The sequence below is a fragment of the Kogia breviceps genome, chromosome 7 (genome assembly GCF_026419965.1).
Source record: "Kogia breviceps isolate mKogBre1 chromosome 7, mKogBre1 haplotype 1, whole genome shotgun sequence".
Classification (NCBI taxonomy): domain Eukaryota; kingdom Metazoa; phylum Chordata; class Mammalia; order Artiodactyla; family Physeteridae; genus Kogia; species Kogia breviceps.
Window position 1 is genome coordinate 80445374 of NC_081316.1, and position 22436 is coordinate 80467809.

The following is a 22436-nucleotide window of genomic DNA, read 5'->3' on the forward strand; positions in this document are numbered from 1 at the left end:
AGAAGACGGGACCTTCCCACTGCATCAGGACCCCTCCTTGGTCACCAGGTCTTCCTCCTGGGGAATGTCCCCAGCACCCTCTGATTCTTGCTTCCTGTGTCCTAGCACATAAGCTGGGGAGGAGGGGCCAGACTCTCCAGATGCTGGAGTCCTGGCCCTGCCTGTGTCCTGAAACCCAGTTTCTGAAGATACCTGGGTCCCCACAATCCCTGGCACTGTCAGCTCTGGGGTCTCAGGGATGGGAGGGCCCAGGTTCTGGAAGCTGTTGCACACTCGGGTGATGGAGCGACGGAGGATGCTGGCACTGTCCGGTGGCCGGCGCAGCCTTCCCTCCACCAGAGTTCGCTGCACACCAGCTACCTCACTTTGCAGTCGAGATACTGTCTTGGTCAGCCCTGTCAGTCTGTTGCCCAGGTCTTGGGGAGGGGTGGGGCGTGGCAGTAGCGATGGGGAGGTCACTCAGAAGATGAGCCTGCCCTGGACCACTTCTACCCTCAGCACAACCCCAGGGGACATTTATGCCGGGGGTCCTAGGCAGGAGAACTGGAGGAAGTGAGGGACTGGCTTATGGCATGTGGGTCAGGTGGACAGGCCGAGTCAGGCACAGATGAATCAGCAGGACCGGGGTGGTGGTGAGTTTAGAAGATACCGAGAAGGAAAGTCTTATGGACCAGAGAAGGGGTCAGGAGTCATAAGGATGGGAAATTTTCTAATGGGTAGAGATTTGTACATCCACCCCCTCTGCCTTCTTCCCCATCTACACCTGTCCAGCTCATACCCACCCTCAGAGCCCAGTTCTGATTCCACCTCCTCTTTCTCCAGCTTCTGCTACTCTATCCTTCTACCTTCCCATGAGCCTCTCAAAATGGTAGACTCTTTCTCTTCTTTGGGCTCCCACTGCAATTTGTGTCTCTTTTTCTAAGCTCTTTCTGCCTAGTGAGATGTTTTCTCTTCCTCAGCAGACTGAAAGCTTCCTATGTGTCCCTGCTGGGAACAAAGGGGACATAGCAATGAACCCTGGTTGAATGAGTGAATGAATGATAAATGAACACAAGAATGAAGGTGGGAATGAAGGATTAAATCAAGTGAGTGTAATAAATGTCTAAACAGGTACGAGGATAATTGAGTGCAAGGGCCCACAACGATCTGGGCAGGTTGTGGCTTCCAAAGGTGGGTCAGATGGGGGCCACATAGAGAACTGCAGGCTGGTTGGAGGGGTGTGAGGCTGGGTGTTCCAGCTGAGCAAGGGACAGGAATGGGGAAGGCCTGGAGGGGAGCAACTAACCTTTCTGACGGGTCTCCTCAAACTCCCGCCACGCAGTCTCTGTGTAGCACTGTACCAGAGCCTTGATGACATGAAGCCAGTAGGATCCATGCTCTTCCTCCCCAGGCCCTGCCCCTGCCCCAGGATTGGCCTGGGATGGGAAGACAGGAGGGCGAGAGAGAGTCTTCACCCCCAGCTTTCCTCTAGTCACTGCATCCTCCCCCAGGCAATAAAGATGGAGGCAAAGTCTGTGCAGACTTTTCTATCCCTGAAGGCCACACATCTAGACCCTCATGCAGACCTGGAAGGTAGTCTGGATGGAGGCCAGAAGGGGTGGAATGGCTGAGTGCAAGAGAACCAGGGTGGGAGGTGGGTGAGGGTTAGGAGGAGAAGCAGAGTGTGGGTGGAAAGAAATGCTGAGCAAGGCAGAGTTGAGCTCTCTCCTGCCACCAACCCAACCTTGGCTTTCTTGAGTTGAGTTAGTGCAGGTTAACCCTGTCCTTCAAATTCTGCAGAGGGGAGACTAAGGGATGTGGGGAGGCATCTCCTTGGACCAGATCATGCATATGAGATGGAAATCATCATGCAAATTAGAATGATTAGTTCTGGGTCCAGTTTTAGGCCTCAGGACAGTACCAGGAGGGCAAGTCTGGCATCTGGGGCAGATAAAGGAGAGAGAGAGCAGAGGTGAAGTAGGCAAAGTGCTGGACTCAGAAGACAGGCTCAAATCCCAGCTCGGTCACTTCACCGCTGTGTGCCTCAAGCAAGCTACTCAACTTCTTCAGGCTGAAGGTCTCCAGATTTAAAGTGGAGATGGTGATAACGCCTACTTCCCAGGCTGGTACTTCCCTGGCATGGAGTAGAGGATCTCTAAATGCTTAGGAAATAATTATTTTTATTTATCTGTATTTATTTAGCTATCTAAATATTTTATGGTTAGCCTATTTACTTTTTTTTTTTTTTTTTTCTTCTATTTTTTGGCCTCACTGCATGGCCTACGGGATCTTACTTCCCTGGCCAGGGATCAGACCCACATCCTCTGCAGTGGAAGTGAAGAGTCTTAACCACTGGACCACCAGGGAAGTCCCTAGCCTATTTACTTTTATAATGTTAAAAAGCAAAGCCTTTTCTTAAATATTTTAAAAGGATAGACAGGATTGACAGAGATGGTACAGCAGAAGCATGAGAGAATGATGGGTCCTTTCAGCTGCAGAGTATATAAAGCGTGTTTCTTGTATAAAATAAGGAATAAGAGCTTTGGAAAAGCCATTTCCTAAGGTGCAGGGTAGGTGGGAGGAGACACCTGATGGGGTCACCAAAGAGCAGGCGAGTGAGGTGGGGGGAAGCTGGAGGAGGGGTGGGACCTCATTGGGTGTTCGGTGGAGGGTGGGGGAGACCCCCAGCTGGCTGGTATAGTGGGATCCATCAGGACTCAGTGACTCTGAGCACAGGCCCAGAGAACTGAATACAACTTCAGGTGAAGATGCTGAGTTGCACCCTAGAGGAGAAGCAGCCCTGACACGGGGTCTGCAAATATGCATCACCTGGCAACCTGGACAGGGCCGGGAAGTGGTCAGGGGGAAAGGGTGATAGTTCCAGAATGTGGAGTTTGAGATCCATTAGGGTGTAAGAGGTACCATGCAGGATAGCCTGGAGCCAGGATGCTGGGAACTGGGAACTTTTGCCATTTAGTTTCTTGTAAATGTCATGTTTTCTCCATGCTTTTGCACATGCTGTTTCCTGTGCCTAGAACTCCCTTCTCCACCGTACCTGCCTATCAACCTCCTGTTTATCCTTCAGGATTCTACTCTGCCCTCAAGGTCTCTGGGAAGCTCCCTGACTCCTGAGGCTGGGTCTGGGGCCTCTCTTCCCTGCTCCAATAGCTCCCTGTGCTTCTTTCTATCATAGGTTTGTCATCGTGCACAGTTACAGTCCATTTCCTTCTGATGCTCTAGACTGTCAGCACCTCAAAGGACCACCATTCTGCCTATCTTTATTTCCAGAATTGGTGTGCTTTGATAAGTGTTTGTTAAACAAACTGTTGACCAATCAGATAAGGGAAGGCCTTCCTCACCTGGGGATCCAGGGGCCTCAGAGCTTCAGAGTTGGCCTGTGGCCTCGCAGAGCTGACCTGGAGGCCCTGTCTTAGAGAGATCCTCAGGTAACATGTTTTAAGGGGAACAGATAGGACCCCCTACAGACCTGGCAGTAATGCTATCTGAATTAGCAGGGGGTCCCATGCCAAGCCAGACTGAGTTAGGGAGCAGATAATGAGAGGTAAGTTAGTGCCTTGGAGGCCTGCCCTCCTCTCTAAGGCCTCAGCCACCTTCTAATTTCCAGTTTGTGGGGCATTCTCCTCTTGGCTTCTTAACATGTTACTTTGAAAAACGTTCAACGATATCTTGACCGAGTTTAGGGCAAAAAGTTTTGCCTAAAGCTTATGGGGTTTTGGCGCCTCGGGAGGAGGGTGGCATGAACTTCTGTTCGAGCTGGGTGACACAGGATTGGAAATTTAGGAAATGGCCAAAGCCAGGAAGAGGGAAAGGCAAGCCATATGAGAGAGCAGGATTTGGGAGCAGGCTTTCTGGGAAACATACCAGGAAAGACAGACAAGCCAGGGGTGTTCAGATAAATGGATGGTATAGGCAATACAGCTGAAGACCCGGTGTGAGGAAGACCCACAGCAGGCAGAGGAGATACTCACAAAGGTGGGGACTGGGGGAGAGTCTGGCTTCTTGGTTTTGCAGCAGGAGCAGCAACAGCACATGAAGAGGAAAATGCTCCTGAGAAATTGAGATGGAGGGAAGGGGTTAGTTAGAGGACAGGGTCTAGGCTAATGGGCCAGGCGCTGGGATAGGGGTGCTGAGTGCTGGGGGGTTGGGAGTGAGAACTCTGAGGTCATCACCTGAGAAGGTAGAAGGTAGAAGGTAGCCTTGGGGGAGGGCAGGATGTTGAAGGGCAGGGGGCAGGGCCAGGCCCTCTCGGAAGTAGGACAGGTAGAGCTTGGAGCAAGCAAACTTCCACTCCATGTCAGCAGCGTCCTGGGGGCCAGGAGGCAGGGGCTCTGCAAGGACCACTTTGGTGCCTAGCCCTCCTGCCCACTCAGTCTGCCCCATTTCCCCCGAGCCCTCATGTCTCTTCTTCTCCAACCTCTTTCTTCTCCCCATTCTTATCTGCACCTCCACCTATCACCCACATTTCCCCTGCCTGTACCCCCCTTCCTCTCTTCCTCCCCACCATCTTTCATGCTTCTGACATCCAGTTCCGTCCAGACTATTCTCCAGCCACAAACCCTAACCCATCCATGTCCTTCCCTCTCCCTTCTCACGTTCCCACCTACTTTTCCACAACACATCTTTCCTCCCCCCGATAAGATGGAAAGAGCACTAGACTTGTATCTGGAGAAAATAATAACATCATTAAGACCCTCAATCTACAGATGAGGAAAATGAGGCCTAGAGAGGAAAACTTGTCCCGAGTCACAAAACAAGGCAGTAGTGGAGGCAGAGCAGGAACCCAAATGTCTCCACTCCTTGCATCCTATTCCTCTCCATTCCTTTCTCTCTTCTTCCCTCTGGCCTGAGCCACCCTCAGTTCATGCATCTCAATCTTCTGGAAGGAGTTGGTGATCACGGCAATGAGCATGTTGAACAGCACATGACTATGACGATGGTAAAGATACCGTAGAGGGCCCGGCCCACGAATTCTGGTACCAGAAACTGGGGCATGTCAACCACACTGTGCTCCTCCATGCCAAACATGGTCCAGAACAGAAACTGGAAGGTCTCGTTGAAACTGGCATGGGGGGCTGAAGGGTAGGATGTGAGGGGTGGGAGATGAGCCAGAGTGTCACCCAGACCCACTCTTCCTCACCCTCAGGACCCAGGCAAAGGTGCTGGGCTTCCACGAAGCCCGTTGGACCACTTGTCATTTCTGATCTCCCGCCAGAATTTACTGAGCATATAGCAGTGCCAGGAACAGGTGCTAAGGATACAGCCGTGAACAAGACAAGCACAGTCCGTGTCTTCAAGGACGTTACGTTCTGGGTGGGGATCGGAGGTGAGATGGACGCTAACTCTACAAACATTCTTAAATTGTGGCAAGTGCTATGAAGCAACAGCACAGGATGTTAGAGCCTAGTCTGGGAGCCGGGGAAAACTTCCTTGAAAAACATTCAAGCTGAGCTCTGAAGGTTGAGGGAATCAACCAGGGGGAAGGGAAGGAGATGTGAAGTGTGCCCAAGGTAGGGGAGTCTAGGGGGCATTTGAGGAACTGAGAGACGGCCAGCATAGCTCGTCTCAGAGGGCAAAGGAGAGAGAAGCTCGTGGGAGGGAAGCAGGGACAAACCAGGTTGTGCAGGGCCCTGTAGGATAAAAACAAAGATCCTCACTATGGCCTAGGAGCCTTAGGAAGCTATGAAGAATTCTAAGCAGAGGGGTGACCCCTGAATTACTTTTGATAAGATCACAGTGGCTGCTGTGAGGAGAGTGGAAGAGCAGAAGATGAGAGAGTGGGGACACGGAGACCAGTCAAGAAGCTGTTGCCATGGTCTGGGTGAGAGAGAATGGTGGTTGGACCACAAAAGCAGCCACCCCTGCTGCTCCAGTTCAAGCCTAGATGACTGCAACAGTCTCCACAGTGGGTCTCTGGCCCCAGTCCCTCTCTCGTCCTTCCACCCTCCACACGGCACTGAAGGTGTTCTTTCTAAATGCTGATCTGATGTGCTGCACTTCTGCTTGTCAAACTTTAAATGCTCGTAACTACTCTCAGTCCAAGTGCCCACCATGCAATGTACCTGAGGTTTTGAGCAAAAATACCTTTGACTTAATTAGCTGTCTCCCATAAAAGAGCAGGAGGGCTCAGCCTGCCTGTGCTACTGTGGAATGACACCAGGACCCGTGAAGCAGGCTGGGAGGACTAGTTCCTGTCCCTGGCACTAAGATTCATGATATAAACTGTGTCAGCAGACTTCCTCAACATCTTGAAGCCAGGATGTGAACAAGGATTCTTGGTAAGAGGATTGGTCTGAAAAAAGCCTCCATTTACTTTGGAACCATGAGAAAGACTTGACCAACATCCACAGGCCCAACCACGGGTCCTTCAGGTTCAATAATAAAACCATCGTGTAGTTGCACTCAGGAAGAATTCATGATTGAACGATTGCTTGGGAGGCCATCCGGAGCTCCCTGGTCTGCTGGGCAAGCCAGGCTTCTCAGCAGGACCTTCATGAGCTCTGTGACCTGGCCCCTCTACCCTCTCCAGCCTCCCCTCTCAAAATCCCCTCCATGCACCAACCATGGAGGAAGTCTTGCTATTCTCCAAACATACCTCCTTGCCTCGGTATTTGCCCCCTTCTGCCCAGAATGCCCTGTACCTTCTCTGAAGTTCACAGTCTTTGTAGGTGGAGTCCAGAGTTCCCTTCTCTATGAAGTCTTCCCTGATCATCAAGACAGAGGAAGGGGCTTTCCCTTCTGGTTACCCTCAACATAAGCCCTCCTTCCTCACAGCACTCATCATCTCAAACTGAGCTTATTTGTGCACGTGGGTATCTTCTCCAGGAGACTGGGTCTGGTTCACTTCTGTCTGTGTTTGCAGTGCCAGGGACAGGACCTGCTACAAAGAAGGTGTCATAAATGGGTGTGAACTCAAACAGCAATGAATGAATGACTAAGAAAGTGAATGAATTTAAAAAGTGAGTGAATGGGGCTTCCCTGGTGGCGCAGTGGTTGAGAGTCCGCCTGCCGATGCAGGGGACGCAGGTTTGTGCCCCGGTCCAGGAAGATCCCACACGCCGCGGAGTGGCTAGGCCCGTGAGCCATGGCCTCTGAGCCTGCGCGTCTGGAGCCTGCATGTCCGGAGCCTGTGCTCCGCAACGGGAGAAGCCACAGCAGTGAGAGGCCCGCGTAAGGCAAAAAAAAAAAAAAAAAAAGTGAGTGAATCAATGAATGAACAATGAATGAGTGAGTGAATGAACAAGGAATTAGTTATTGGCCATATTTAGGGAGAATTGAGTATCAAAAAGAATAATGGGGCTTCCCTGGTGGTGCAGTGGTTAAGAATCCGCCTGCCAACGCAGGGGACATGGGTTCGAACCCTGGCCTGGGAAGATCCCACATGCTGCGGAGCAACTAAGCCCACGCACCACAACTACTGAGCCTGTGCTCTAGAGCCCACGAGCCACAACCACTGAGCTCGCGAGCCACAACTACTGAGCCCGCATGCCACAACTACTGAAGCCTGCACGCCTAGAGCCCACGCTCTGCAACAAGAGAAGCCACAATGAGATGTCTTCATACTGCAACGAAGAGTAGCCCCCAGTCACTGCAACTGGGGAAAGTCCACGCACAGCTACAAAGACCCAACACAGCCAAATATAAAAACAAATAAATTAATTTTAAAAAAAGAATAATGACTGTAATGGATTATTATATACTTTTAAAAACTTTGAATCCATAGTGATATTCAAAAAGAGTGGAGAAGGAAGCATTTCTTTATGGAAGAATGCCAGCAAAGAAATGTACAGGGAATGACAGTAATAGAAAATCAGCATCTTGAAGCCACTGTTATAATAACTGATGCAGGTAAAAAATCATCTGTAGAGGGACTTCCCTGGTGGTGCAGCGGTTAAGAGTCCATCTGCCATTTCAGGGCACATGGGTTCGATTCCTGGTCCAGGAAGATCCCACGTGCCGCAGAGCAACTAAGCCTGTGTGCCACAACTACTGAGCCTGCGCTCTAGAGCCTGCGAGCCACTACTACTGAAGCTGGCGCACCTAGAGCCTGAGCCCTGCAACAAGAGAAGGCACCGCAATGAGAAGCCTGTGCGCCACAATGAAGACCTAACGCAGGCAAAAATTAATTAATTAATTAAACAAAAATCATCTGTGTATGCTAAATCCACTCAGAGCAAAGTTGCAAGAAAGTGGTCTAGTCACACAGTCTCAACATCTCTCTTTGTTACCACAAGGGTATCTCCTTTTCAATGGAGAGGTTTGCTAGACCAATGGGCCTCACCAATGGGCTAAACTGACATTGTGAGCCTCCTGATGGGATATGATGGAAAGTACACATCATTAATTAGGTTGCGTTCTTGCCAAAATTGCGTAAGTTGAATCTGATCATGAGGAAGAGGTGATTACTAAGCTCCAAGTTCACGGTCCCAGAATCCCACCTGCCCATCCTGCCTCTGCCCCTGAGTACTTCCCCAGCCGCTCCGTCTCCTGGTAAGGCACATAGACGTTTTTGAGGCCGCAGAGGAAGGCGGTCAGGATAATTGTGAGGATGAACATGAACCTGGCAGTGGGGGGGATGGGGGAGGGTCAGAGCAGGTCTCTTCCCTGGGAGAAGTCAGGCTCTGAGAAGAGAGATGGGGGTGATGGCTTCCAGTCTCAGCCTCTACTTGACAAGGATTCAGTGTGGTTATTATTAAGAAGAGAGAAATTAGGGGGTGGGAAATGAGAAGGGATTTAAAGGGTGCTGAAGCAGAAGCTCTCCCTCCAGAATAAAGGATTCTGGGTTGAAACAGTCAAAGCTGGGGATGGGCCAGACTCCCAGGGAGGGACCGAGATGCTGAGATGTGGTACATGGATGAGGGAGAGTCACAGAGTCCTACTGGACAGGATTTATCACCAGTGGAGTTATGGCCACATGTGAGTTGAGTTGGCTGGCAACGTGGAAGGCTAGGAGAGTCTCAGGGGTGGGATGGCAAGTTCTCCAAGCTGAGCTGAGCTGAAGATGTTCATAGATGTAACCAGGGCTTTTCCCATCAAGGGCACCCACGCCCATCCCACCTCAGGCAGGGTTTTCCCAGGGAAGCAGGCAAGAACAATGGGCTCTGATTAGGGTGAAAGGCCAGGCAGGCTGTAAATGATTAGATGATAATTACCAGGAAGACCAGATAATTCCATGAGTTCCAAGAGCAGTTGTACAGTGGAAACCATCCAAAGGGACCCCTGAGTCCAGTGCCTCACCACAAAGATGGGAAAACTGAGCCCCAGAGAGGGCCATGGAGACAGCAAAGGAACTGGGACTGGAGTGCCAGCCAAGGGCTCTTTCTGCTATTCGTGGTTCCCGATCTTTGGAGTCATGGGCCTCTGAGAATTAGATGAAAGTTATAGACCCTCTCTGCAGAGAAATGTACCTTTACATTTACATCCGAAAATTTGCCTGTAGCTTCAGGGTTTCCGAGGTCTCTGGAGCCTGTACAAGCAACACAGGATAAGAATCCTTGTGCTAACTAGAGCTGGGGAGCTTCAGAAGGAGGTCAAGTGGGGTCCATCGGAGGGGAGGACGCTCTGAGCAGGGGCAGTACGCACCGGATCATGTCGTCGAGCATCCTGCCAATGGAAATCTGCAGGGTGCCCAGCGACTCGTGGGCCGGCAGGATGTAGGCCAGGCAGGTGAAGCAAAGAGCACCTCAGCCAGGAACTGGTGGTCCTCCGTGCGCCGCTCGCTCCGCTCTGTGCAGGTGAAACGGGGTTGAGGGGCTGAGGCCGAGAACCAAGGAAGGGAGGGGACTGGGGGACTCATGGCTGAGCTGGGAGGCACTCACCAGCCGAGGTGAAGTGGCGGCAGGCAGCCCCGTCCGGGGCATCCCGGCAGTGCCTGTGGGCCAGCCCGGCCAGGAGTGCGAAGGCCGCCAGGTACAGGGACAAGACGGCCATGTCGAGGATGTTCCATCAGTCCAGGAGGTAACTGCACAGGCCCTCGATCCACACTTCCTTACACTCAAACCACAGGAAGCCTGAAGAAGGTGGTAGGGAGCCAGGACAGGGTGAGGCACCTCCTCCATCCAGGTCAGAGCTGGGTTGCAGGTATGGTTGGTGGGGGGAAACTATCCATGTGGTGGGAGAACTAAAATATGAAAGGCATGAAATGGATAAAATGTAGACGTTTAGTCTGCTTACGTACAGATATCTTACGTGAAAATAAAGAGAACTTCTGGCTGATGCAGACTCAGCTGCCACGGAGCCTGTGCCACTGATCCCAGTTGGCTGATAAACTCAGAAAGGAGTAACACCTTGAGAAGCTGGTTATTGGGAGGGAATGATCGAAATCTGCTTCTCCCTTCCCTCCACCAAATATATATTGGACTATTTAAAGACTATTGATTTGAAGGGGCTCCAAATTATCAACTTGCTCATTATCAGCCCAGGGCCCAGGGCCTGACCTGGGGATGGAGGGTCTTTGGGAGCTGGACCCCATTACCCAGGTGACCCTGCCACGTCGTACCCTTCTCCGTTCCCTGGATACAAGCATGTGCTTTTTTACTCATGGTTCTGTCCACCTAGAAAGCCCTTCCACACCCTTTATTTTTATTTTATTTTATTTTTTTTGCCGTACGCGGGCCTCTCACTGTTGTGGCCTCTCCCGTTGCGGAGCACAGGTTCCGGACGCGCAGGCTCAGCGGCCATGGCTCACGGGCCCAGCCGCTCCGCGACACGTGGGATCTTCCCGGACCGGGGCACGAACCCATGTCCCCTGCATCGGCAGGTGGACTCTCAACCACTGCGCCACCAGGGAAGCCCCCTTCCACACCCTTTTGAAGGCAGGCTCGCCTTTGTGGCCCAGGACAAATCTTACCTCCTCTGTGAAGCCTTCCCTAACCGGGGAAGTGAGTTCTCACAGCTCTCATCAGACCTCTGTGATACCATTGCCGTGGGGCACTGCAGGATATCTCTTCCTGGGTCTGCCCCTGTCCCCTCCCCTGAACTTTGAGGGCAGGGACCATGGCCTATTCACCTCCTTGTCCCCGGTGCCCAGAACAAGGCCCAGTAGTTACTATTGAATAAAAACTGATTAAGCTCCTACCATGTGCCAGTGGGATCCTGTGGTGAATAAGACAAATACAGTCCCTGGCCTCCCCGGGTTCATAAACTAGTGAGGGAGGTGGGCAAGTAGCTAAGTCGTTACAAGCCAGTGTGGTAACTGTTAAGGTGGAAAGCAGGGGAACAGAGGCTGTCGTGAGAATGTTTAGGAACAGATCCTCACCCTGATTTGGGGACCAGGGAAAGCTTCACTTCTCCCAGAAAGTGACGATTGAGCTGAGACCTGACGGAGGAGTAGGAGCCGGCCAGGTGAAGGGGCAGCATGGACAGGGAGAGGGCTGTGGCGAAAGAGAACGTGCGCGGGCCTGGAGACAAGCAGTGCAGGGCGAAGTGAGAACTGCATCCATTCTCACGGCAGCAGAGGGTGGATGCTTATTTATATACATTGAATGTGTAGAAGGAACCCTAGTTTATCTGTGTGTTCTCAGGGCTTCACTCACAGTAGGGCAGCAGCAAGTGTTTATTGCATGAAGAAACAAGGAGTGTTGTTTCTTAAGACTTCTTCTCCCGTGGGCAGGAACTGTACTGGTTTCACCTGCACCCAATACAGGTCAATAATGTTTAGTAAATAACTGGATGAGAAACTTTTCCTCTTGCATGGCTCTTGTTTTCTTCCCCAAGAGTTTCTTGGCCAAATATTCTTTCAGGCGTTACTGACTGGCTTGGTACAGGGTGGAGGAGTGGACTTAGTCTACTGGTGTCTTGGGAGTTTGCTAAGCTAGAGATAAGTAAACAGAAGATAGATGAGGAAGGGACTCCCAGTCCAGCTGCTGAGTGAGCTGACCAGCCAAATGCTCGGTAGACCTCTGGAGGTTACTGTCAGCTGCATTTGCTGAATTGTTTGAGAATACTCAGTTCTGCTATAGAAGCAAAGAACACCAATGGAATGGCTGGAACTTATGCATTAAGCACATATAAGTTAGTTATCCGGGTGACACGTTGGACAAATAAAGCAAGTAGAGCATATGTGTGTGAACATATGTAGAATATTTAGGGTAGACACTAAATATTAATAATACACTGAATATACACGAGGCAGATTAGGCCCTTAGGATTCATCAGATCTTAAATCAGCTACCCACTGGTGATACCCATTCTGGCCTCACATGTCCTCTGCCCAAAAATTGCGAAGAAAAGTCACAGCTGTTCACCAGGATGATTAGTAAGCTACAGCTGTGGTCAGACATACTTGCCCCTGTGTTTCTCCTACCAATCAAGTGTTGGGGCCAGGCTCCTTTTGGCTGTTGTATCCTCTGCCCAAACCTCAACTCTGGTCCTCGAAACACCACCATCATAAGTACACCATTTATGGGTTTAATAAACTGTATGATTCAAGCATCTTAATTTGGTCTGTGAGCCCTTCTGTTCCATGACCTTTGGGATAGATTGCCTGGTGGTGTACTTGCTGGCTACCATTACACCAAGGTAATCTCCCACCGGACACAGTGGACCAGTGTCTTATTTGTGAGAGGATATGAACATACAGAACAGGTAGCAACTGGTGCCAGGGTAGGGGAAGAATGGGGTCCTTGCTCAGGGGGTCTATCACAGGGCTAGGTCCCCTGATTAGAGGTGAAGGGGAAACCCTTGGTGGACTAGAGCCCGGAGGGGTCTGGTTATAGGTTCAGGGAGCATCTACAGGGGCAGCCCCCCTCCATGGGGGTGCTTATTGTGGAGAAAAGTGAGGGGGCCCCCAAGGGGGTCTGCCACAAATAAAAGGCCCCACACATGTACCTGCAACCCAAACCACGTGTAGTGAAGTCTCCCAGACACTCTGGCTGCGGCCTCGGAAGGTACTCAGCTGCATCTCCATGACCAGGGACTCTCCCAGCAGGAAGATGCGGAACCACAGATAGGAGGCCGAGTACAGCAGGAACTTCAGCACCGGGATCTTCATCAGGCGGCCCAGCTCCGGGGAAGGAAGGAGAGCAGGGCTCTCAGAGTCCTGTTCAAATCTCTCCCCACCCTGGATAACTTCCAGGATGCTCAGCACCCACGTGTCTCCTCCTCTCATTCATTCACTTATTCAGACATTTATGAAGAATGTACTGTATATTAGGCCTTCCCCTTTCATATCTATTTTTTCCTTTACAACCGTATGAGGTGGGTATCGTTATTCCCATTTTTTAGCTAAGGAACCAAGGATCACAGAGATAAAGTAACTTTCCCTGGGGTGTCCCACAGGCTCTTCAATCACAACCATGTTAAAAATAAATTCATCACTTTTGATCCCAAACTTGTTCCTTCTCCTCTTCCTCCTGTTTCCCCATCTTAGAAAACGTCCCGGCCACCCAGACCAGGAAGCTTAAAGGCATCTCTGCATCCTCTCTCTCATACACTCTGACAGTCTCCCTAACTCCCGCCCCTCCCCCAATCCATCCTTTACACCACCAGGAGAGAGAGCTTTCTAAAACACAAAACTAATAGGATCTCTCACCTCATTACAGTCTTCCAGTGGCTCCCATCATTGCATAAGGCTCTGTGGGACCCGGGCCCCTGCTTACTTCCCACCACTCGCCATTTGCACTTATGCTTTAGCTGCACAGAATTCCTCTCAGTCTTTAATAATTTGCATTCTCCCTCCCTGGGCCGTTGATGGACATGCGGTTCCTGCTTCCTGGAGCACTGCTCACCCTATTCCTCACTTGACTTACAGGTACCTGGCTTGCTCTTTATTATATCCCCAGCACCAGGCACGAGGCCTGGTTCATAGTAGTGTGTCAAGGAAATATTTGTTGGGTGAAGGAATAGAAATATCTGGGTCCACAAGGGCTCCCAAAGAATTTGTAGGTTGGGGCAGAGTCTCTTTAGGAGATTATAGGGCTGTATATACGACTCAGGCTTTGGAGGCAGAGACACCTCAGTTTCAATCCTGACCCTGCTATTTACTGTGGACAAAAGAGCATTCTCTTCCTTGTGTCTCCACTGTAAAATCCAGGTGCAATGCCTACCTTCCACGACCACCTCAAATTACCTGATGGGAACATTCCCAAAGTGCCTGGCCCAGGGCCTGGCATAAAACAAGTGCTCAATAAATGACAGTTATCATTACTTCTATTAGTACCTGGGACTTGGGCACCAGCCAGAAGCCAAGGCAGAGGAAGGGCATGGTGAGGAAGATGAGGAAGGAGACCAAAGAGCTTCCAGATAGTGGTGCTCCCACGCCAGCCAGCCAGGTTCCCACGCCAGATGGAGGACAGGACCTGCTGGCAGATGGGGGGTGCTACAAACTAAGCAGAGATGGAGTGAGGAGAGGGGGTGGCCACCAGCCAGGGAGGAGGAAAGGAAGCCAGTTGGGTGCACTGACTTCCCTGCCATAGAGATTGAACCATGTTTTTTTTCTTCCCAGGCCAGGCAGCCCAGAAGAGAGGCAACCCACTTGCCATGTGACCTTGGGCAGACCCCCACCCCTCTTTGGGACTTGGTTTCCTAGTCTGTGAAGAAGTTGAATTCAAAGATTTTCCTAGGGGCTTCCCTGGTGGCGCAGTGGTTGAGAATCCGCCTGCCGATGCAGGGGACATGGGTTTGTGCCCCGGTCCGGGAAGATCCCACATGCCGTGGAGCGGCTGGGCCCGTGAGCCATGGCAGATGAGCCTGCGCGTCTAGAGCCTGTGCTTCATGGCAGGAGAGGCCACAACAGTGAGAGACCTGAGTACCGCAAAAAAAAAAAAAAAAAAAAAGATTTTCCTAGACTCTCCAGATCCTGCATTCTTGAATCTAAGTCAGGCAGTGGTGGGTGCAACTGGGTACCCAGTCCCAGAACCCACAGGATTCCTTGTCTTCTTAGAGATGTGAGGCACCAGCCTGCATGGTCTTGAGTGGGGAGGAGCAGGGAAAGTTGGCTCTGGTGTCTTGGGGAGCCATTGTGAAGGAAGGTTTTTGGTTAAGCTCCTGGTGGGCTAGGATATCTAGGTAGGTAGGTAAAAGGGAGGAGTAAGGGGTGGGGGAGGCTAGAAGGAGAGCATGTCTTAGGCTTAGGGGGCAGCCATCTAATGCAATGGGGAACCATGGAATCACTTGACCCTTAAGCCCTGAGAGATGTAGTCTAATCTTGCTGAATAGAGTGAGAAACTGAAGTCTAACAACAGAAAAAGACCACACCAAACCTACTCAGCAGGCCAGAGGCTGAGCTGAGGGTAAGATCCAGAAGTCTGTTCTGAAGGTGGGGTCTGGGTGGATAACGAGACTTCCAAGGGCTGGGGAGAGCTTAGGGACTTAGATTGAAGGTAAGGAGGGCAGGTGGGAGACCCACAGGATCAAAGGCCTAGATAGAAGGGTGCTCAGAATGAAGATCTAAGAGGGGTCCTGAGGGCAGGGAAAGGACTTGCTTAGGGTTGGAGCGGGGACTACGTAGAGGTGGCAGGGCAAGGGTTCAAGGCAGGGCGGGGGAGGAGGGGCTGGGTAGGGCCCAGCTGACCCACTTCTGGTTGTAGGTGATGGCCAGTCGCAGCCACGCCAGGTTGGGGATGCTTTCCTCAAAGGCCTGGTCCGGACCCTCGGCCTCGGGCTCAGTCTTGCTGTCCTCTCCCAGGTCACTGAGCACCGCAGTGACCTCGCTCTGGTTCCGGCACATGCCCAGCAGTTCAAAGCCATAGTCCTGGCTCAGCGACTCCAGGGCAATGTACTCGGGCTGAAGGGAGGAAGTCCGTGTGTGCCTGCCACCCTGGCGGCCCAGCCCCATTAGGTCAGCCCCCACCCTCCCAAAGGTGGGTCTGGGCCACTCTGTCCTGCCCTCGGCCATCACTTCCCCACAGCTGGTGTCACCCTGAGTCCTCTGTTCCTTTCTTCCCTTCCACCCCACCTGTCCTCTTGGGTATAACGAGGCACTTCTTGGGTCAACTTTTCTTTTCTGTTGCTGCATCTACCTCATTGCTGAGTCATTTCAACTCAGACTCCTCCGTCACCTTTGTCCACCCCTTGTACTTCCTCTTCCCTGTTCCTGTCCCACTTCTGCTCCTATTCTTCATGCCTTCTTGGGTTAATTGAATTACTTTTGTTGAGCTCCTACCTTATATGAGAGCCCGTGCTGGCAGTTTTAGGAGCTGCAGACACGAGTGGGCAGTTCTTGTTTCCACTTTACCCGTCCTAGCCTCAGTTTTACTTGGGGCCCTAACGCCAGAGAGAATCCAGGCTAGGATTTTAGGAGGCTAGGTCTGAGGCCCAGCATGGCCCCTCAGGTGGTGTCACACTGGGTAAGGTATTTCCCCTATCCAAGCCTCAGCCCCCTTGCCTGGAAAGTGGGGATGATCATTTCTGCTGCCTCCTTCTGTGGGCTGCTATGAGGATGAGGGATGGTCCTTTGGAAAGGGCTGCTCTTCCCTGCTACCTGTGAAGTGGAGGCTCTTCATTCCCTGATCCTTCTACGACTCTGGAGAAGCAGCATGCTCTTCCCTGAGCTTGTCTGGCACAGGTCACATCCTGCCCTAGGACTCTGTTAATATCCTTGTTTGTTTCCTCACCTAATGGTAATCTTGACCATGGGGACCAAGTCTGCCTGGCACAAAGGGTATGTCAGTGGATGAGTGATGGATGGAACTGGACTGGTGAATTCAAAGACCCTGACCAGTCCCTGCCTCTAGGCCTCCCTGGCTCCCCTTCACGCATTCTGTCTGCACGGGGCTCCTGCACTCATCCCATGTCTACTTTTACTAGCCGAGAGTCTTTGCTTGGACTGAATTCCTACCTCAAATATCCTCCCTACTCCTTTTCACTTGTGTTAAACCAGCTGGTTGTGTAGCCAAGATTAATCCCACTTCTTCCAAGGAGTCTGCCCTGCACACAACATCTGTAGCTTCCTGACCTCTTTTCTGCTCCTTAGAAGCCCTCTGGTACCATCCACAGAGACCCTGAACGAAGCTGGGCATCCTGGGAGTCTTGTCCGCCTCTCTCTGCCCTCTCTCTCCCTGCTGTGATCACAGCAGATCACAGCATGATGCCCCAACACACAATGCTCTAGGTGGGACCACATAGTAGGTATTCAGAAAGGACAGGTTCTACTGAATGTCATCTCTAAGTCTGTCCAGCTGCCTTCCTATCTATGTTCTCTCTCCTCTCTCAGACAGACCCAGGAGACACCTAGGATAGGGTCTGTTCCACCCCCATGAGACTAGGTACCCTAGAGTGACAGCTGTCTGCAATTAGAATGAGATCCCCCTCAGGGCGGAATTCTGCAGCTCCCCATCAGAATGGAGGTTTCCTGAGAACATCTTTCTGTTGTTTCCCTCTTCCCAGAACACCCACCACAGGCCCAACCACGCCCCCGGTGGAAGGGGAAGGGAGCAGAAACCAACCTTAAACTCAGGCTCCTTGTGGGCAAGGTGCCTGAGCTCGCAGCTGAGCTGGAAGGCAGCCAGCATGGCGTCCTCACTGGCCAATGAGAGGTGGGCGCAGCTGGCAATGCCACAGCAGGTGTTGATGCGGGACAGGGAGAACTGGAGCAGATCGTAGCAGCATGTGTTGCTGCACTCGAGGCAGGCTCAGGAGACGGGGTGGGGCCGGGCGATGCTGTGGCCCTGGTCCATGAGCAGCTGGGTGATCTCGTACAGGTCCTTCTGGCAGGCCAGGGTGAGGGGGGTGACACCAGGGGCAAAGCGGGGGCCGTCGACTGATGAGTCAAAGAAGGCCAGTGAGAAAGACCTGGTGTCCACCTTGTGGCCCTTCTCCCATTCCAGCCAGGCCAGGAGGCGACGCACCACTGCCGGCTGGTTTGTGTCCACAGCCACCAGCAGGGCCTTGTGGATCTGCCGGAAGTCGAACTTGACACTGGCCAACATCACTCCAGTGATTGCCTTGTGGCCCAGGCGGATGGCCAGATTGAGGGCCTCACTCCAGGAGCAGTCCTCAGCCTCCTCCACATTCTGCAGGGGCCCGCCTGGCCTGCCGTCTGTGGCCTCAACCCACAACTCCAGCAGCTGCTACACCAGGTCCAATGGCACCCAGCAGCGGAGGTGGGAACTTCAGCTTTCTGTTCACAATCTCGGTCCATTTAGGCTGAGGCTGGATGAAGGAATAGAGAGGGTGGGACCCCGAGTCTCCAACCTCCTTTGCTTTGGGGCCTCCCTCACCCTTCCACTTTCAAGCCCTTAACCCTCTATACCCAGGCAACATTATAGTCTTCCTATCCCAAACACACAGTAACACAAATTTCCATTTTTGTTTTAGGTAACACTTACGTAGTTCTTAAGTACAGGTAGTTTTCAAAACCCTTCATAAGTAACTCATTCAATTCTTAAATATGCCTGTAAGGTAGGAGCTATCATTCCCTCTTTAACAGGAGAAGCTGACATACAGACATGCCAAACCACTTAACGAGGTGGGCAGACAGGCAGTCTGGCTGAGGAGGTGGTATTGCTAATTACTCTTCCATGCTACTTCTCAGCTCAAATAGAAATTATTACTAGTACCTTTGGGATTTCTGGAATCTCCACTTCTTCAAAAGCCCCCAGATGTGGGATATGAGAATGTAGGTAAGTAAATACTTTCCCTCTTTTAAGGAAAATAACAATGCTACCACTTTTATCTGTTTTACTCTGAAATTAAATTCTACATTAAATGTTATATACTCTAGTATATATGATTTATATAATGTGATCATCTTTTTTTTTTTTTTTTGGCTGCATTGGGTTTTCGTTGCTGTGTGCGGGCTTTCTCTAGTTGTGGCGAGTGGAGGCTACTCTTCATTGTGGTGTGTGGGCTTTTCACTGCGGTGGCTTTTCTTGTTGTGGAGCACGGGCTCTAGGCGCACGGGCTCACTAGTCATGGCTCACGGGCTCTAGAGTGCAGGCTCAGTAGTTGTGGCGCACGGACTTAGTTGCTCCGCAGCACGTGGGGTCTTCCCGGACCGGGGCTCGAACCTGTGTTCCCTGCATTGGCAGGCAGGTTCTTACCCACTGCGCTACCATGGAAGTCCCTAATGTGATCGTCTTGTATAATGACAATACAAATGTCCCCCCACCCCAATTATGTCTGTGTAGAGAATACATTTCACTTCCGTATTTTCCAGGAATCAATCATTTTAGAAACACCCTTTCATACCGTAAATAATGGCTTCTTGTATATTTTTGTTAAGCTGTTAGTAAATAATATCCCATTTACTGGTATGAAGTGTTGATGATAATATTTAGAAAATTGGTCTTGGTTGAAAAATGCATCTTCTTCTTTTAAAAAAAAATTTAGTGGCTTAAAACCACAAACATTTATTCCAGAAGTCAGACCTAAATCCTATCATTGGGCTAATGTCAAGGTGTTGGCAGGGCAGGGTGGCTCTAGAGGAGTATTCTTTCTCAGCTTCTAGAGCTATACTCCCTGCATTCCTTAGTTTATGGCCACTTCCTCCATCTTTAAAGGCCCGCGGCATAAGACTCTCCACACCTCCTGAAGATTTGAAGATTGAAGATTAAAAAAATTCTTTTAGTCACCATTTTATTGTGTGGATTCTCAGGTTAGGAGAGTGCCAGAACTGGGTCTGACTGGGGGCCCCTCCCTCAGAACAACTTCCATCCTCACAGGAACCCCCACACACAGTGGGTTCCAAACGTGGGCGGCCTGAGAAGGAGGAGGCTGAAGCAGGACAGGGCTGTGCTGGGAGCCGAACCCCACGCAGGCACACAGATCTGTCCAGGACCAGCTTCCATCTTGTCGACATCCTCTCCCAACTACTCCTCCCTCGGGAAGTCCTAGAGCTCCCGAAGGACAGGTCCAGACACGTCTACACAGGAGGGTCTTTGAACTGGGCTTTTCCCAAGCCCCTAAGCTCTGATCAGGCCTCGTAGCAGGATCCCACCAGGCTCTCCTCCACCAACCCACCAGCTCTGCCCTTTCCTGCTTTGGGTGGCATTTCTCCACCCCATCCCTGCCCCCAGTGCTGCCTTGTCCCTCTCTCCCACCAGGCCCAGCCCATCCTCACTGCTCTTCTCTTCTGGGCCCAGGTTTGGGCCTCCAATGGCTCTCCTCCCACCTGCGGGGTGATGTCCACCACCTGCATGACAGCTAGCATGTCCCTGCCGCCCTTCTGGGTCAATCTATTGTTTTAATCACAGCGAGAAATGGGATCAGGATGGGGGAAGGCAGGGGAGCTGAAGGCCTCTTACCATGAGGCGGTCCACGGCTGCGCCCACCTACACTGGCAGGGATAGAAGGATGGATCTCCTGCTTCTCTGTCTGCTCCCCTGACTGTGCCCAACTTCCTCTTTCCTACACCTTCAAAACCCCACCTGGGGCCCTCCCTCTGCCAGGACCAGCTGCTCCCCCTCTGCCCTGTACCCTGGAGACCATGGGAACTGGTGTTAAGTGCCACACAATGAAATCTGGGAAAAGGGAGAGGACATAGTTGCTCAGAGAAGGTGGGAATACCATTTAGAAAAACATAGGTGGAAGGGAGCTTAGTGACCCCCTGGTCCAACTGCCCATTGTACTGATGGAGACTGGGATTTGCCCAAGGTTCCACAGCCAAGCTGAGACCCATTCCTTAGTCATTAGCCCATCTGATCCCCATAAAACTCTGAACAGGAGGATGGGATTTTTTTCTCTGTTACTGAGGGTTGACTCTGGGCCCAAGATAAATAACTTGTTTAAAGTCACACAGCAACACTGTTTCCTGATTATCCTAGGGAGGGAAGCCCCAAATGATTCTGAGAGTTCAGCTCAGGGGACGCTGAAGGTCAGTCTCATGCTCAAAAATCACTCTCACCTTCCCAGGACACCACAGGATCTTATCTGTCGGGCAGGGCTTTTCTTTTCACTGGGCCTCAGTTTTCCTCTCAGGAAAATGGGCACGAGGACACACACCACTCACTGAGGGGAAGACATTCTGGACTGTGTCCCAAAGCCCTCGAGAGATCATCAATTCTACCCCAGAAGTTCCAAAGAAGAGAAAGACGGAGCTGTCCTTCAGAGAGTAAGGGTGCCATGGTGACAGAAGCCTTGACAACTGGGAGTGGGAAGCCCAGAGGTGACCTCAGGCAGAGTCCTAAGGGAATGAGTGGAGGGAAGGAGAGAGGGCGCTTTGGCCTCATCAGCCCCTCTCAGCTGTCAAGAGGTCCACTGTCCAGTTTCAGTCACAGAGGGCAGCAGGGGCCAAAACCACAGGATTTCATGGCTCATGCCTGAAGGACCTCCCCACACATGCTGGCATGTTCTTCTATTTCTCCTGCTGAGAACGGCAACTGGCAGATAGGGCACTAGACCACCAGGGTGGTGAGCTCTCAGGGGAGGACACCCATAGTACAGACGGTGATGAAGATGGTGATGAGGAGGGAGAGGCCTGGGGAGGTGGGGAGGTCTCTCCACAAGTGGCAGCATGCTGGGAAAGCATCACAATGCTGAAGGAGCCTGAGGGGGAGAGGAGAGGAGGTGAGAAAACCGGGCCTGCTCCCAGGCAGGAGGCCACCCCAAGTGGCCTGAAGGGAACGTCTCTGTCAAAATGCAGCTGTTTTTGCAGGAAATTTACTGGGGTTGAATATTTTATGCCTGAGAGATACTATCCAGTCATGAATCCACCACACATTTATTGAGTGTCTACTATGTGCCTGACACTGTGTTAGGAGCTGAGGGACGTAAGCCCAGGCCTATCCTCATAGCCTATGGCATCTAGGGGACCACAAATAACTGTGACACAAAGCAGAGGGTGAGAAGTGCTAAGCCCAAGGGAATCAGAATGCTGCAGGAGCTCAGCTGGGAGACATTATCTGAGATCAGAGAAGACTTGGCAAATAAGTACCATTTGAACTGAGACTTACAGAGGAAGCAGAATGTGGTCATGGAGGAAGAAGTTATGAATGAAATTCTAGGCCCTCTCTGATAGTGTTTTATTTTGCTGTGTTTCATGTTTCTCTGAGGACAGGGCCGAAGTCCCTTCCTCGGCTTGGTGGACACAATGCGAATAGGTATCCAATACAGGTTTGTATGTAACTGCAGATGGCAGAGGCCAGCTGTCCAAGTTCACGTTTCCTGGCAGCATTCCCAGATCTCCCATTCCTCCATCAAGGGATGCCTAGTGCTCCCCCAACCAGCCCTGTGCCCGAGAAGCTTACCTGCACAAATGGGGCACTGTCCGCTATCCTGGACACCACTGCTTCGGGCCTGGTGTCGCTGGTGTTCTCTTTGGCCTTCCTTTGCTAGCTCCCTCTGTTTTGGCCGAGAGTTTCACTTGAATACAGGCCTGTAAGAATAGTTGAGATTCCAACAAAAGCAAAACAACTGGAAGGCGATAGAGCAGCAAGTACAAGAAAAAAATATATTAACATGTTGACGTTGGATTTATATGTAGATGAGCTCCCAAGGGCATGAACTGTGCCCTAAATCATTCATCTTTATATCCCTAGAGTCCAGCACATAGTAAAGATGTG

The 22436-nt window shown here is 51.4% G+C and overlaps 1 protein-coding gene across 1 annotated transcript; it reads right to left on the reverse strand.

The window, feature by feature from the left end:
- Window positions 1-24: 24 nt before the first annotated feature.
- LOC131760348 (short transient receptor potential channel 2-like) lies at window positions 25-22230 on the reverse strand (the record flags this gene model as incomplete). Its single annotated transcript, XM_059070267.2, is given in 21 exon segments — window positions 25-416; window positions 1286-1415; window positions 3969-4054; window positions 4184-4229; window positions 4231-4305; window positions 4853-4923; window positions 4926-5059; window positions 8465-8557; window positions 9580-9670; window positions 9673-9723; window positions 9816-10007; window positions 12826-13000; window positions 14156-14224; window positions 14226-14321; window positions 15509-15721; window positions 17382-18018; window positions 18020-18087; window positions 20353-20379; window positions 20381-20422; window positions 21308-21420; window positions 22122-22230. Coding segments are annotated over 21 exon segments (2910 nt in total), but the record flags the coding sequence as incomplete, so codon positions are not given.
- Between the last annotated feature and the right edge of the window lie 206 nt (window positions 22231-22436).